General features: G+C 37.9%; 1 protein-coding gene across 8 annotated transcripts in view; it reads left to right on the top strand.

Annotated features, from left to right (window-relative positions):
* Positions 1-18,032, top strand: part of LOC124175401 (cysteine-rich venom protein DIS1-like) — an 84,120-nt gene that overhangs the window by 62,785 nt on the left and 3,303 nt on the right. For 5 of the 8 annotated variants that reach the window (XM_046555622.1, XM_046555621.1, XM_046555623.1 and 2 more), the window contains 4 exons: positions 6,800-6,921; positions 7,515-7,651; positions 10,326-10,471; positions 14,806-15,012. In XM_046555622.1, coding sequence (XP_046411578.1) covers positions 6,840-6,921; positions 7,515-7,651; positions 10,326-10,471; positions 14,806-15,012 — 572 coding nt within the window. In that variant the 5' untranslated portion in view covers positions 6,800-6,839. The remainder of the gene's footprint in view (positions 1-6,799; positions 6,922-7,514; positions 7,652-10,325; positions 10,472-14,805; positions 15,013-18,032) is intronic. The other 3 variants (XM_046555627.1, XM_046555624.1, XM_046555625.1) reach the window with 1 other exon arrangement.

Genomic DNA, 18,032 nt, shown 5'->3' with positions numbered 1-18,032 from the left:
TTATATATTTTTGATTCATAATTTGGCTGAGAGCTTTGGAATATTATTATAAAATTGGTAAATATCCTCGCAAATTATGTGCTCAAAGTTTTGAACGTTCATTTCAACGAAAGTATAAACAAGCTTATACTAAAGTGATTATTTCGCACCACCTTTTCACTGTGCGTAAAAGTTTTCTTCAAAAGTAGCACAGATTGATACATTTGCAATTCAATTGGTAAAAAAGTATTTCTGAAAAAGTTCCGACGGTATTGGTTCCTTGAATTTTCGTTTGAACGTGCGTTCAGAACTTCGGTCACATCGTGAATTAAAAAGAGAAAAGGAGAAAGCATTAAATTGTTTCAGACGAGGGAAATTTTTTTACACTTTTTCTTTCTTCCAAAACAACATCTGAACGATTGTTTCCACTATTTAAATAACTTGTAGAAAAGTATACTCGCTCCAGTTTCTTTGCGCAATATTTCTGACTGACTTTACTTTGATAAAAACAACAACATATACCTCGTTTCGTAGATCGCGGAAGATCGACTGAAGTCCGCCATTTTGAAGGAAAGATACAAAAAGTCTTCATTTTTCTAGTTTCTGCTTTCTCGGTTGAAAGCGGGAGAAAGCTGTCATCATTCTTGAAGATAATTCGATCGTCCTCACAGTTTGATCCATGCAAAACCGCACTCACGATGATTTGAAAAAATTCTCCAACGAAACTGAAAAAGCAGTACATTTTTTACACGTTTATACTTTGGAAGGATTTTTTTTCTACAGTAAAAACTCAATCTTCAGACCTGACTGTTTCGGTAAAAAATGATAAAATCATTCTAATTTGAAACAATCATCCGATACTAATACAGTGAAAAAATTTGTCAAATATCATCGTCGCCAAGTTAACGTATAGTATAACGTATAGTTAGACGGTAGCGTGTCCGATCAGTTTGGCGTAGGTCGGCAATTTATCACGTCGTCGTAATTACGGATACAACAATAACTTTTTACTCCTTACCCCGTCTCTGAAATACGTACAATATTATCAGTAGACGAAGGGGGCTTCAAGGAGAGAGACCCAGTTTCCTCAGGCACGAGAGTGAAAGTCGGTTCGTTCAGCATTTGCGCGATAGTCTGAAAAGTTTCTTTTTCCACTGATTTTGAGATACAAGAAAATCGTGCCCCGCACTTGCCTGCCACTCGCTGCGCGATTAGGGCACGGTAATTTATTATTACCCCCGTATAACCGCTCCGGATAATTTAGTTTGATTCTCGGTATACCCATGGAGCGAGAGAAAACGGTGAACGGTGAATGGCCAAGGCGGATGGCGTCTGAACCCCCCCCCGTTTCAAACTCGAGGAAATAAAATATTTACCGGGGGTGAACGGCGAGGCGTGCGGACAGCCGGGTGATTAATGAAACCCCCGTGGAAGTAGCATACTTCAGACTTTATTGCCGCTGTACCAGTAGCCCGGACACCGTCCTGTGAGTCGAGTACCCACTTCGTTGGATTAATGGGAATCAAAAACCCTCCGCGTCGTCAACTCACCTTTTCCGCTCTGAGCCGGATGTTCTGCAAGCTTCTCGGTTTATGGAATTAGATTGCCGAAGACGAAGCAAAACGAGGAAGAGGAACCCCGAGGCCTTATCTCGCCCCCGAGCGAAACAATTTCTTTTACAACCTTCTCGTCAGCTCAGACCGGGGATAAGGTTGAAGGGTTGGAGTTTATTTATTAGGGAAAATCTGATGGGGTTAATTAATTTGGAAACAGAGCGGGGTATTGGTGAGTAATCTGATAATTATTTGACATAATTGGGAGTAATGGTAAATAATTCGAAGATAGCTGATGTAGCGTTGATTTTTAATCTTTTTCATCCGTTTGAAATTTACCGAAATTTTAGGCGATAGTTTTTTTTTTCAACAAATTCTTACTTGAAAGAATTTTCATGTAGGAAATTATGCCTCGCGTATAGATTTGAAATCAAACTTGGAGCCTGAGTTGTCAGGAAAATTCTTCTTCGCGATTGAAATAAAAATTTTCATTCAAATTTGGACTTCGGTGATGTTGATTATTTGCGTTTTGAAAAAAAACTTGACAGAATTACGAAAACTAAAATCAGGAAGAATCAATATTCTTGATAAATTTGATTAAACATCAAAATCGAATTTCAACCGTTTTCAGATGGCTCTTCACAGTTTCATCAAAATAACAATTCGAACGAAAACCTGAACTCAACTTCAGACAGCAAATTTCTGAAAAATCTTTCATTCGACTCACAATTCAAATTCGGACATCGTTTTCGAATTCCTCAATACTTCGAACGGATCGCAATAAAACTATTTTCGAAAACTGACCACCCAGTCTAAAAAAATAAAAACTCAACTTCAAACTTGTCAAAGTTCAAATTTAGGTACCACAGGACGCCCCGAATTACCCGGCATGTGAAACGAGGCCTAAATCACGTGACGGGTACAATTTTCCGCAACTCTTGCAGGGCAATATCAGGCAATACCTAATCCGGAAATGAAGTAAGCTTGCTGGAAATTGAGAATAAGGGAAGCCGTGGGTGGTTCAGATTCGCCGATAGGGGATATGGGTTCTCCGTATAGCGTGGGATCAGTCCGTGGTCCGTGATATAATTCGGAGGAAAGGTGCGGGCATTCGCCTCCAATAACAATAGGGCTAACCGGCCAATACCCTCCCCTAATGCCTCCCCGTTATCTTAGCAATCTCGCATAGGCAGCTATCTGTCCCTTTTCCGAAACCCCCGACGCCCTACGTCATATCCGACAATCGAATATCCCCGGGTGCGACAGCCGCCGAGAGCCACCCTTCGAATCTTGGCCGTTGAAATCGTTCAACCCTTTTCAATTCCCCATTGAAGACAGACCCCCTCGACTGGAGCGACTATTTTCTCACTCGCCTGGTTTATTGTTGTACTACCGAAGTTGGAATCGTCTTCGAGGGATTTTTTTTCAACCGAAGAACACAGCGTCGCCCCTTCTTTGATAGCCGGAGCACGACCCTTCGTGACAAATAGCGCGACTGGCTTTCGCTCTTTTAGTTTATAGCTGTATTATTGAACGGGCGAACGGGAATCGAGCATCTCTTGTTCCGGAAAAATTTAACCCATTGATTCGATGTGATAGTGGAATGGATTGAGCTAGACGTTTCGACGATATCCGTAATCGAATCGATTCGCCAGTTTTTCAGCTCATTGCCAACTTCGTTAAGACTCAATTACGGCTAGCGGATTTCATCATTTTTGAAATATGCAGTTTGGACTTGATAATATCATCTTTGGAACGATGACCAAAAGTTTATCGAATTTTGCAAATCTCACGACGATTCGAGACGTAAATGTTCCCAAAATATTTGTTGAAACTGAACGGCCGAGTGCGCATGTGTCAACATAGACAAGAGCGAATGCAGACCAGCATGCGCAGCGAATTGTTGCCAACCTAACGTCCAACTAGCGGTCAGTAATTATGAGACGGCTAATTTTTTGGACAATTCGGCTACGTTGGTAATGCAGATTCAGCCGTTAGCGACCGGTCAGCGATGGTACTGCAGGATGAATCTGCACTGCCGCCCTGACTGAATTGTCCAATGAAAAATTCAAATGCATTTAAATCGAGCTTCGTTCCCACAACTTTTTTTTTATGCCAAACAAAGTGACAGAAAGCATTATTATTGCTAATAACGTCAACTATTTCACTCTGTGACACGTTTTGCGGTGTTCATGTAATCTCAAGAATGACGCAAACCGATTTACTTCAGATTTGGAGAAAGTATTGTTATATGGTTAAACCTCTTTCCCACGACTTGTTTTTTTTTTTTTTTTTAATTGGCATCCTTTTTACGTCTTATTAAGTTGAAAAAAGTCGTAAATTTGTGACAAAAACCGGATTTCATCTTCAAATGACCAACGCTTGGTAGGAGAAAAAATTTGGATCATGGAAGAAAGCGCCGACTATCCGAAAATACTGTTTCCACATTTGGAGTGAATTCGGTTCAACCGCTTTTCGAATACCTAGGGCGACGTGAAATATGTTACCGAGTAAGACGCATGACGTTATTGTCAATTATAGCAATGTTTTCTGTTACTTGATTCCGATATTAAAAAAAAGACGTTAACGCAGCTCGATTTCTTTGTTTTTCTTACAAAGAAACCATAATCGAATGAGTGATCGCCTGTCTAAATATGAATTCGTAAAAACAGTTACTTCATCAGCCGTCTATTCGTATCCACACGCTTGATTGTACAAAATTTCGAAAAATCCAAAAATCGTTCCACAATCTCTGCAAACGCTTGAAATAGGTCCATCCATATCGTGCAGCCAGTGCGTAAAATCGAATTTTACGCGCAGTATCGCAAGAATAAACAAACTTCCAAAGTTTATTTTCCATTTTTCCACTACTCTTATCAGTAGTTCGAGTTAAAGATTTCGGTGGTTTACCAAAAAACTCAATTGTTTCGGTTAACGAATCAGTTGTAAACCTTCGAAACGGAATTAACAACAGAAATAATAATAATAATAATAATAATAAGAATAATAAAAGAATTCAAGGATCAGGGTACGAATGTCGTACACAATCCCTTCGCGGTCGTATAAAGGGTACTCACCACAACGGGTATTTCGAACGCTGTAGCTTTCGCTTCTCGTCTACCTTATATATAACATCTTCGCAGGATGGGCCTATCGGCTATCGCGGTCCCATTATTACAAGAACGAGCCTCGCGTTAGTCGAGCACCGCGATTTGGTCGGTCGTAAGGGAATATTGGAAAAAGCTTGATATATGCGGGATATCGAAGGTGCGGGGAGGCCGAGCAAGAAACGCGTGTCCGATGGGTTGGGACCCCCGAGTTTGGTGTGGTATCGACTAGCTATCGACGCCCCCGAAAGGATTTACATCATTACCATAGCTCCATCTGTGCCCTTGCCCTCGCAGCCCGTTTCTAGCCCCGGAAATACCTCTCAGGCCTTATCGCAGACTTTTTTTTTCTCAATTTCCTGATGCGCTTTTAAGGACGGTGTATCGCCTTCGAAACCGACTGGGAATACGTTCGGTTTTGCAATAAATATCACGCGAGCGATATATCAGTGCACGTGCGATGTGCGATATGATTCATTGTCGTGTGAGTCTCGTAAGTGATCAAGATGGAATAAATATTCCACGGGAAAAACTGAGACTGTGATTTCTCAGCGAAAACGTTTCTCTCGTGGTTTCCGAGTTACAGAGCTGCGAAGCTGACCAATAGGCGATAAGGATGTTTAGCCGAGGAATCTTAGCATGAATTTTGGTGATTATGCAAAGCGAATTTCTGACAACTGCACGGTACGTCTTAAATCTAGATTACAGTTCGTTGCGATGTATCTAACCTCAAAAATGTTGACAGTTGTCAGTGGCATATCTGCTCAATCCACAACTGTCGAAATTTTTGAGGTTAGAGACAGTTGGTGATCCTGGTAAACAGTAGTCCTCAAATTTTAGCGCATGCGCATTAAGAGGGAACTCCGGTAAAATTGTGAGAATAGCGAGTTTTTCGTTCTCGAAATGACTAAAAAAGATGTGATCAAAAATTCCGTTAAACAAGGTTTAAACTGCGGTAATGTATGCTCTGAAAAAAAATTTCAATCCACTGTGACGAAAGTGTATGCGTAAGAAATTTTTACAGCGAAGCGCTAGAAATTTTCTACCAAACTTTAAATCTGGTTGGAAGTACTTTTTGATCACACGTTTTTCAGCCATTTCAGAAACGAAAAATTCGGTGTTACCTTAGCATAAATTTTAGCAAACGACGGACCATGCGGTCGTTAGGAATTCACTCTGTATACCTATACTAATCCAGTCATTTTTGTCCGCATAGCTAGCTTTGCGAAGGAAAGCGTGTCGAATTAAACAAAAGTAATAAAACTTCGAACATTCATATCTCGATATAAATTTTTTACAAACGAAAACCGCTGGCGTGCGAATCAAATTCGCAACTTTTACTATCTGTTTCTTTTCAAAATTCGCGCCTTAGATTGACAATGTAATATCAATGACAAGATATTCCTAAAACATTTCAAACAATTTCAGAACTGTAGAAAAAGTATCAATTGGGTGAGGTTATGTGACCTGCATACCAATGAAACCTTCGTAAGAAAGTCCTCTCTGTTCGTAACCTTTCTTACCTCGAAATCAGATCCTGTTTTTTTCGTTGATTGGCTGTTCTTCGCACTAACTAACAACTCAATTGTTCACTGCAACACTTTCCTAATATTTTGACTGCAAGTCTTGCTCTCGCTGCATTATTTCGGTCTAGTTAAACTTGGGTAAACTAAAAAATATTGGACAGTACATGACCGGGTCGTTTCAATTCCATAGTCCAACAGCCCTGTTATAAACAATTTGACGATCTATTCGTACAAATTGGTGAATATCATGAAATTTAAGAGTGTCTGAGACTAAACTGCTATTATGAAAATTCTGCTGCACCGATACTATCGTGTTATGGATGTTGGAAGTTGATGAATGAGGGAACTGCGACACACCTCCTTGAAAATGACGTGCTAGTATCCTATCGGTCAAGTTCAAACCTCTGTAACTCAGAAGCTACAAGTTCTGGGAATTTTTCCAATTTTCACAGGGAATGTGTAAAAATTGATATTCCCAGATTTGAACACGAAGCGTGAAATCTTGGTGTGTTTGGAAGATCGGAGATGCTCCACCATCCGCCAGTCATTCGTGTCCTATCCCATATTTTAGGAACAATCGAATAAATCGGACACTCCAATTTTGAAACTAAGAGGTGTTTCTTTTGTTTTTCAGAATTCCAGGTGATCGCTCGGGAAAGGATACGTCCAGAAGCATGAGGTGGATATGGATGTGGATTGCGGTAGCGGCCACCCTTCCAGCCGCTACGCCGTGGAGGACGGACCGTAGTAAGCCATGTACAGTATCCCTAACTAACCCACTAACAACACTACCAGCCAACTAGACTCGGTGGTGATTAATCTTCGAACTCCCGTGTAACAGTTTCATTACCGGATTGTCTCGGTGTGCACATTACCCGTACAGCCTCGCCACGAATTCTCGCTGACTTTGGAGCAAGATTAACATGACCGAAACTCGATACGTTGCACACTCTGGTGAAAATTGTCTTTGAAATGGATCGCTAAGTGCTTTGAAAAATGACAAGTAGCCGATTGGATTCAAAGTTTTCGCGATTATTGAAGTAAAATGGAATCAAAGAGGCAAAAGCTTCCAAGCTTTTCTTTTTACGGTTTTCGTATTCTTACCGTACATTTCATTTCAGTACAAATAACGATTCTTCTTCGGGATAAAATGTTTTTTGCGGCCGATTTAACGTTGAATGTCTTGCGACACAGCCGTCTATCAATGAGAAAGTAGTTTTCAATTCGTAATTATCGATGAAATTCTTGCAACTGCTTAATCGCCGAAGAGTGAAGTTTGTGAATAGTCCACTTATGTATCAGTTTACCAAGTTGTTTTGTTTTTTGACTTCGTATTCTTCGTTGTGCAGGGCCAAAGTTATACGGGGACAGAATACCAACGAAAGTTCTCATACCATCGACGAAGAAAGTTCAGAAGAAGATAGTCCTCTACCACAACTTTTTCAGGACCCACGTAACTCCAACGGCGGCGAACATGCTCGCCATGGTAAGTCCGAAGTGGTGGTCGATTAGGAGCTTTAACGAATCACCGTAATTAGTAATGCATGCTTTTAGTTCTTTTCAAATAGACTCATTGTTCGCCTACCTTATTGTACACATATTGTAACCCACTCACGAGAGAGGGAAAAGCACTCAGCACTCGGAACGCGTGCGGAAACCATTTGTATAAACTGTTGTCTTTGGCCGACGTTACCTACTTGCTTTCATCTTTTATTCATACTTTATTACCCAAGCTGTTATCATTCATGTTATAACACAGTTATCCGTTACGGGTTCATGGTCTCTGAGTACAATCTTCCGTCAAGCGAACTACTTTATTGGACTTTGAAAATCCGATGTCCGGCTTAAGGCGTGGAGTGAAAAACGTCTTTCATCGAATTCGAAATTGATCGTTCGTTCCGTCGCGTCAAATTTATGAAAACATGAATATACGCGGGTTTTATCGCATGACTTTCGTCTCAAAGCAGAGTTCGTTTTTCGATCATAACTGAAAGAAAGACTGGTTAAAATTAAGAAAGAAAAAATTCTCTAGGAAAATGATTTTCAAAATCTAATCGTAAAAGCTCGCTCTCGAAATTTTTCTATTCGAATGACACGTGCAAGATGTCGGCTTTTCAAAAAATTTTTACCACGTAACTGCACTTAATTAAATAGACTTCAACCTTGAAAATGTTTCATACAGCGAATTAAATTCTCTACAAAAGTGTGGTTTTAATTTCGATTTCGAACTCGATACTTCAGTGACTAAGGAATTTGAAGATGGGTTTGACTTTCGAGTCGAGGTCTGTAACTTTTGAACTGTTTGAGCTTCGGGTTTCGCTCGGCGGACACTTTTCTAGAGAATTTAAATTTCTACAAAGTGCTTTCAGAGTCAAGTCTGTCTCATTGAATTCGGCTGAGTGCTAACAATTTAGAAAAAACGTGACATTTTTCCCGTGTTATTCGAATGGGAAAACTTCGAATTCCAAAAGCGACAATCTTTGAAATCGTCTTCAACAACAGATGTCTTTCTGTCAGGATTCACTTTCTGCTATTTAAAACAAATTTTTCGGGGGTAAGCGAAGAAATTGTTGCTTTTAAACAAGGGGAAATTGCGTATGAAATTTCTTTGAATAAAAATTGAATTATAATATGTATCCAAAGTAAGTTTTCGAAATTTTCAATAGGCCTAAATCATTTCTAAAAAAATTTGAAACAGTTTCGGGTCGAAATAAAAATGAGAAAAAAATTTGCCGCTTTTCATTGTTACCGTATATAAGGCACATAAAAATGTTCTTGTTATCCACAACCCGGTAACATCGTTACCATGCACTATGCGCCTGAATGTTTGTACTTTATGCGAGTATACTTGCACGTACGCGGAATACGATACGATATATTTTCGTAAAATATTCGCGAATAAATCGGTGCGCCGGGGTCGGTCGTTCATTTTAATGCCCGGGAACCCTTACGACTCGTGTGCGTGAGAAAAAAGTAGGCTGCTTCGAATAAAACATTCTCTTAAACATCCACGTGGTTGGTAAATATTGATAATAAACGCGCAGCAATTTAACGGAGGTGAAAATTCTAAAGGGAATATTTTCGGTTGAAAATTTTCAATAAAAACATATCACAATTTTCTCTTCCTTTGTTTCCGTATAATATCTAATTCTGCTTGATCCGTGTCTCCGAAACTTTCGCGGCATTTCGTTGAAATAATTCAGCCAAAGGACTTTTAAAGCCGGGGGAATGGTTGAAAAAAGTTTTGAAAATCGTTTATACTCGTTTTAAATCTCTCTAAAATCCCCAGCGATCATTCCGCGGGCTTCGGCTTGCCCGTTCGCGGCTCAGGACTCTGGTAAACTGCCCTTCGAAGGTCTTTGATGGCCGTGGGCAACGGGGTGAATCGAAGCCCCACACGAACGACTGAGCTGCTCACTCGCCATATATAATACCGCGAAATTCCCTTCGGTTCAACCGGAAAATTTCGCGCACATGATACCGAAGTGTGCGCGTTTCTTTGCGTATAATACGCGGTGCTTTTCCCTCCGACAAAATTCCCAACTCGATATATCCCATTAAAAACCGGCGAGTCAGCTCGCGCATGAATTATCTTTTCGCATATGTTGTAGATTTCGTAACGTCTTTTTTCGAGAGGTTTTTTTTTTCCCCCCTAAATTTACGGTCATGCATGAATCAGGTGGAAATTTTTTTTTTTTTCTTCTTGATTATTATCAACGCGACAACGAACAAAGATCTCATCAAATTTCTAATACCCGTTGAACTTTCTACAAAATATGTATGTAAATTTATAAAAATTCCAGGGGATTCCATGAAAAGTTCTTTAAATCCCGTAGGATTCCGATAACGATGATCGAATTCCCATGGAATCCCCATAGAAGAACGCAATATCGAGTCTTTGAACGCGTTCAGAGTTTCGAAAGCTCTAGAACTTCGATGGGAATCGTTTATAGATATTTTTAGGCTCCCATGGAATCTCTCGTCTCCTGGGAAAGCCTCGTTAAGTATAATTAACTGGCGCATGGCGTGTTGGATCGCGGTGAGCGCGATGATAATATGATAAATTATAATAGAGATAAGAAAATAATGAACTATAATATCGGGAAGAAATGACGAGCAATTTTTTTTCACTTCCTATTCCTTTGTTCTCTTTGTTGCAGAAATGGCACAGGGGAGCCGCGAGGGCTGCTCAACGATGGGCCGAAAGCTGCCTAGCCCTGACCCATGACAACGCAACCGGGCTTCACATCGACGCTTTCGGTACCTGTGGACAAAACATCTTCATCTCGACTGCGCAAGTCCCATGGTAAGGTGCACGAGTATTGTCCGCTAATGGAATGCTTAGGAATCAAGCTGCGGAGATGTCGGAAAAATTCGGTGACCGACCTTTAATGACTACCGTAACGATAACCCTTACAAGGATAAGTTGTTGCAAACAACCGAAACCATTGATAACCCAAGGCAAAAATGAATAATGACAAACATAACCCATATAAAAATAATCGATACGAAGATAACCTGTCATTTATAACCCATGGCAAACATGACCTATACAAAAATAACCTGTTATAAAGAATCCAAACAAAAATAACCTGCGATTGATAACGCAAACAAAAATAACGCAAAAATGAATCGTGACAAACATAACCCATATAAAAATAACCGATACGAAAATAACCTGTCATAAAGAATCCAAACGAAAATAACCTGCCATTAATAACGCAAACAAAAATAACCCAAGGCAAAAACGAATCGTGACAAAAATAATCCATACAAAAATAACCTGTCATTAATAACCCATGAAAAAAATTGACAAAACATTGAATTACTATATCGAAGTAAGTTAAATTGAATTTCAAATGTGTTATTTTTGTCGTGAACTGTTTCTGCTTGGGTTTTCATTTCCGGATTATTTAGTCCCACTACCCGGGATTTTTATACCATATTCGTAGCACGTGTCCGTTTCAGGGTGAATTCTTAATTTCGGTTCGGAGGAATTTTCATCGTGTAATCGACACAAGTTGTGCAAGATTGTTCGAAAATAATTAACTTTAAAATTTTAACCTCCCACGTCGATATAATATTTATTATTGGTTTAACATAATATTCTGTATTGAAAAAAGTTTGGCAAACACCGTTTAGAAAATGGAAATAATTCATCGCAGGTCATTTGAATTTTTCCGTGAGAAAAATTATTGACTTTTATAAACATTTTCTTTCTATCCTTCAGTTTGATCCAATTTTCAATTTTCACAAGAGATTGTAGGAGTCAACAATTCTATAAAGCTCAAATTTTTGCCTAACTTCATCGAATTTCAACATTTCAAGTACAGATGATCGTGATATAATTTATAAAAATAAATGTGACGATTGGATTACTGAGTATTTACAAATTTTTTGTACATAGTATGAAATGAGAAGAAATCAAAACGTTCCTTCATTTCTTATGAGTTGATAATTTTTTAAGTTCCTGTAAAAAATTCAACTAAACACTAAAGATGGATTACAGACAATTTGAGAGTCAAACTTTTTGCTTCGTCTAGAGTTTGATTCTACGCAGTGAAATCGGATGATCAGTATTTAAAAGGTTGCAAGTTTCAAGTGCAAGAGTCACGTAATCGGCAATAAATTCTGAAAAATCCTGACATGGTAAAAAACAATGTTATGTAAATTGTATGAAAATCGAATCAGCACCGAGAATTTTGTCCGGTATATCAGATTTCTAGATTCTTCCGCTTAAAACCTTTCAAGTTAAGTGAAAAGTGTCTACCAGCCCGTTTCCAAATGTACTTTGCGGGTTTTGTTTTTCCCGCAAAGAGTCCGGGAAATCCAGAAAATAATATTAGAGCTGATGTAATTCCAGGGTCTTTTAAGCACGCGACGAAGTCCTGCAAATTCTGAACCGAGAGTGTAAGGACTAGCTTGTGATCCTGGCTTGGTTATGTGCTATATAAACCGCGATTTGTCAGGTAGATACAGAGGGGGATAATTCGTCGTATTGTTGTTCCAAATCCCCGGGCAAAGCCACCTGTTGACGGGGGCTGTACGAAGACCTTGTCATTCCTCGTCCTAGTCTCTCAGGCTGATCCGCCCGACTACGTTTAATTTGGGATTTATGAAAGAGGACGCGAAGCCTTTGCTCCTTGGATCAAAATGGGCAAGGGTCAGGGAGTGGAGTAGCCGTATTACGAAAGGGCAAAAATATCGAATTTTCAAAGAGTCAAGAATTTAATTTAACAGAATTTCGATATTTGGAAGGTTGAAACGTAGCCAAGTATGTGAAGCCAAACGTGAACTCGTATATAGTGTTGGTGGAAATGAAGGAAGATTAGAAAGTAACAAGATTACAATACCGACTTTGCAACATCGCGAAAAAAGGTTTTACAGAATTTTAAATGCAGGAAGTCGAAACGTACAAATATAGAATACGGAGAATTTCATCAGAATTTTCACGAGTCTATATTTTGGATTCTTACACACATTTAGACCTTCTTTTTCCACTCCGGTTTCTATGCTTTGACTTTCAAAATTTTCAAACACTACGACTAACAGATCTTTGCGTTTTTAGAAACTCAATGTTACGATCCTTTCATTTTCTACCGCTTCACAGTTTGGTTTCCTTCGAAAATATTTTTAAAAACATTTTTGGACTTGCAACTAATGATCTGTTACGAAATATACCAACAATGGTGAAAAAAAATTTATCAGTGTCATCATTTATCAAATTGTCATAAGTGACCAAAGTGTCGTTTGTTTTCAAAAAACGGATGGCAAAATTCACGATCTTTTGTATATTATAATATAAAATAATGACGAGTAGAAATATCCTTCCCAATTAAGTTCAACAGTATTTAATCTCTGTATTAAAAATGGATTCATAATCTGGTATTCGTATGATTACTAAAGAAAATTGTTGAAATAAAAATTTCAAGTTTGCGCTTCTATTAGAGAAATCAAGTTGAAATTAAGACATTACGTTTACAGTAAATCTCGAAAACGAGACGAAGACTGGAAATTCTTTCTCTCATGGTTTAATTTGAAAAAGCACATTCTACTTTCCTCGTGTTACATTTACTAAAAACAAAGTTGAGTCACGTATCGTATCCATTTTAAATTCCGGTAAATATAACTATTAATTAGCAGGATGATCGTATTATTTTGTCAACACTGCAAGTCAATATTTTCCTTAATTACAATCTTCCGGAATCAAAGAGGGTGTTTATACTTTAGCAAAGTTTCGATACCTCGAGGTATCAGTGATGCGGCAGCAGCTCACGTAAATTCGTAACACTTTAATTAATCGGAGAATTATTAATATCAGATAATTAGGTCTTCGGAGACGCGAACAACGTGTTGGTAATTTTTTATTCTCAAAAAGAAAAACAAACCCGTTTACGCAGGCCGTTGGTACAGGCTTGCAGAAAGGGTGGAGAAGATTAATCGCCCGTGTACGTGCTAATTAAACTAGCAATAATGACAACGACAATGATAATAATAATGGTAATATATTGATTATAACAATCAACAACGCCCTCGCAATTATGGCTCTTCTGTCGTCCGTTTCTCACTTCTGTATATTTCTTTCTCCATGTCGCTTTGTATTTCCTAATCAATATCAAGGGATCGCAATGTGTAACAAAAAAAGTAAACAAATAAAACGACGCAATTTAAACGAGACATTGAAAATCGATAATTCACTCTAAGATCCAATTATTGTCAATCAAATGAGGTACTTCACTCTTATTTTATGCTGCATTGTTCGAATTTATACGCATTTGTTGAAATCTGTCACCGAGTTTTTCACTTCGTTTCTCACCAATCAACTTTATCACACCTTCGATGAGTGACTATGGCAAATATATTTTTAAATCTTGCCTAATCCTAACTTGTCATTTATCCGTCGAAATAATAGAGACTTTTTGGGGTTTACTAAAAATTGTATTATTGTTAGTCGAACGAATTCTTTCTAATTATTTCGTACTACTCATTATAGGTACAATATCTAATTACCGTCAAAACACTTTGAGTTAATCTGTATTTTTGCCTGTTACACTATAAAGGTAAACACTGCTGCTGATGACGTTTCTTTTTAAAATACGAAAACAATTTTCTAAGTAAATGAAAAAAAGTGATAACTCTTTGCGTGCAAACTCATTAAAAATTTCGTAAACAAATTCACTACCTCATAAATGGTAATATTTTTTATACGATAATCATTTAGATTCTCTGCGAAGTTTATCCCGCAGTTTTGTCACAGTGAATATTTTTCAGTCCCAGCGACTAACGGGGCACACATTTTTAATCAGTCCTCAGGAAAAGAGAAAGAATCAAATCTTTTGGGACCGATTACGATCAGATAATAAACAGGTTGTTCTAATCGTGTTCACCACCGTTAACGCCGATAATTACATCGTTGTAGATTTTTTAAATGGGTTTTCTCAAGTTTCCTCACTCAAAATCCGGGCCGTGATTTCATTCATCCTTAAAATCGTGTCGCGTGTCCTCCGAAAAATTTCGCACACCCTTCGCAAGATCTTGAAAGAAACTTTGGTCCGTGAAGACTCGGTCATCGAATCGCCAAAAGCTCGACTTGAAATTTTAACCGAGACGAAATATCCTCCATTGGTTTCGTTTCCGTAGGTTCTTCGCGATCAAGACGTGGTACCTGGAGAAGCAGCTGTTCAAATACGGCACCGAGGCCCAGAACGACCTCAGCCAGATAGGCCACTACACCCAGATGGTCTGGGCACCGACTCATCGAGTGGGCTGCGGGTGGGCCAAATGTACCGGAAAAACGGGGCCCGGTGGACGACCCTATTTCAGCTACGTCTGCAACTACTGTCCGGCGTGAGTTTCGCCCCATCTCGTTTCCCCCTTTCATATTATCCTGCGCCAGCGCAGGGATTGGTTATATAATTGCGAAATGGAATCAGGATCCAATGTATCGTGAAAGTGGGGAGTTAACCACTTTCGGGAATCGATGTCACATCTGAGCTGCACCATGCTAAATTTATTCAATTCCGTGATTGGAATTCGTCGAGGTCGAAGAATTTTTATGCCCTATTTGTGTCCGCGAAATTTTGTAACCGAGTTATTATTCAAGCTGCGGAATATTCATTGTGAAAAATTTCATTTCTTACCGTAACTAGAAAAATTCAGTAAAAAAGGTATCGTTAAAAAAACTGTCCGTAAATTCCCCTCGTGCTACAATGACTAATTTTTTTTCAATTCCTGTGAATTTAGCTATCACAAGAAAAACAATCGAGTTTGTCGTTTTACAAAATTTACAACAATGTCTGATCTTTCGTTAGATGGTATTTTTTTTTTTCAATTCGTAGTCAATGTTAGCAATCAAACAAAATATAATCACCGAAATCTATAAAATCGCATAGAAGTTTTTAGAAGTCATTCAAAAAAATTAAAAAGTGACGCGTAGTTGTAATCCAGATTACAATCACATCGAGAATAGCTCTTCGAAAAAATCACCAAAAATCACATATCGATATTTTTTAATTAATTTCATTACGAAATAGTAATACATCGAATATTCATCAAATTATTATATTCGTGAGCTGTGTAATTATTTTTTTTTTAATAATAAGTAATTTAACAAAATAATAAATAAAAGGTACTGCAATTATAAATGATGGCTCAAATATCGATGCTTCGTTTCAAAATGCTTCAAAACGGTTTAAAATCTGGAAGATTTCTTCAATTTCATTATACAGTAGTTCATTTTATTCAGGAGACTATTTCTTACAATTTCATGTAATGATTTTTTTTTTTTTTTACGTTATAGGTATCATGAGATACTTGGTTTTAATAAATTTTCCCAATATTGACTATGTTCAATAATAATTAACAATGTTAAATCGACTGCTGACAGAAGAATCCATATCATTAAGTATTTAGAAAATAAGAATTTGAATAAAATGAACCACTGCAGAGTAAAATCGCGAGAATCTACTAAATTTTGAACTATTCGAAGCGATTCGAAATAAATCATCGATATCTCGGTTGTTCGTAGATCCAGTATTTTTATTTTTATTTTATTCTTTTTTTTCGTTTCAAGAGATCTTTTCAGCTTACGAATATAACAATTTAAAAAATTCTTAACATCGGATTATCTCGAAGTAGAATTAATGCAAAGAATTAATTTTCCGTTAATTAACCTCCCTTAAAACTCCAGTAAAACGAAAAAAGACGGCGATTTAATTCGCGAAATCCCGACTACAGTCGACCACAATCCAGATTCAACGTTTCCAACGAATTCCACAACAGTTATAAGCTCCTTTGAAATCCGATAAAATTCCTGTAAATGTTGTAAACAACCGGTGTGCGGGAGTTTGGAAAGCGGTTAACCCCTTCGAATCGAGGGAAATTAGCGGCATTGCTGGAACGCTTCTTGAACATTCCGCAGCGCTGTTACGCATTCCTAGCGCGTAACTAAGTGCTTTGATGACTCCCCTCGAACGTGGATCAAGGTTATCCAAAATCGTCCCCCGGGCGAATAAATTATGACTGAAAAACTCATATTAGCCGTAATTTGAGTACGCTTGTTTTTCTTCTTTTTCCTACCGTTTTCCATTGTCATTTTTTACGTATCTACTATATTGAGACGTACCAACTACATTTTTGGCGGTTCAATGAAATGAGAAATGATGAGGAATAAACTCTCGAAGTTGACCGAATACGAACATTTTTGGAAATCGTATCTTCTCACTTCGCGCTCTCTTACACTTTCATAACACTCGTTTTAACTACTGAATATTTTTCAACAGTTACTTACTAACAATTTTCAAAGCTCGTGGTGTCGGTTTTGGTTGGATTTAATTTTCAATTAAAAATGTAGAACCAGTATTCAGTACATCAGATTCTGTTCCATCAAAAAATTTCATTTCACGTGTCAGATTGAATTGTTATTTCTTTCGACATGAAATCGGTGTTGCTTCATGAAATATTAAACTCTCAAGAATTTAATTTCATTATTCCTCAAGATTGTTTGTAACTGATGTATCACGTACTAATTATTGCTGATAGTTTGCTGATTATATTCGTCGTTGCGTGATTGAAATGAGAGTAAGGTTTCCCGATTCGTTAACCTTTTTATCTAAATTTACCGAATCTCTATCGATTCTGGGTAATTTAGTTCGCAAATTTACTAAACCGTTTGGATTAATCGATTATTCGAGTTTTTCGATTAATCGTTATTCGGATCAAGCGAAACCGTCCATTAATCGATTAATCGAAAAAGAAATTAATCAAAATCGTCGATTAATCCCACGGAAAACTCCCACGTTTGATCAAATACTGATAAACCGATTCCATTCAAAGTGATAATTTCTATAAACAGTATATATTCACATCGATCGATTCACGGTCTCTAATCAATGAATCAATCTCCCAGATCCAAATTTCTCCCAATTTTCCTTTATTCATTGTAGTTGCGTTCCTCCCTCTTTATTTAACAATCGCCATCGATCGTGTTGGAAAAAGATGAATACTACCATCAAGATTTCTACACCTGCAAAATCACTGCAGCTCCACTCACTAATCTAATACAGATACAGAATTCAGTATTGCAAATTTATCCAAAAACAGAGAATTCGTTAAAATTCTCAAGATTTCACGACAGTTTTCAGAGTGAAGAAAAAAAAAAAATTACAATGGTGTTAATAGGTAACCGAATAACGATCCATAGAAAACAGTTCCACAGAAATTGCTCTAAAAATCACGGTTTAAAACTTACGGCTCGCTATATTAGGGACTAATTTGTTATAAATCAATGTTTGCATGATCGGTATGAAAAAAAAAAATAAAAAATACCTTGAATAAATAATCGTACGAGAAAGTAAAAAGTCCGATAT

This window comes from Neodiprion fabricii, chromosome 2, assembly GCF_021155785.1.
Source record: "Neodiprion fabricii isolate iyNeoFabr1 chromosome 2, iyNeoFabr1.1, whole genome shotgun sequence".
NCBI classification, from domain to species: domain Eukaryota; kingdom Metazoa; phylum Arthropoda; class Insecta; order Hymenoptera; family Diprionidae; genus Neodiprion; species Neodiprion fabricii.
The sequence above is the reverse complement of the archived record's forward strand: the minus strand, read 5'-3'. Positions and strand labels throughout refer to the sequence as shown.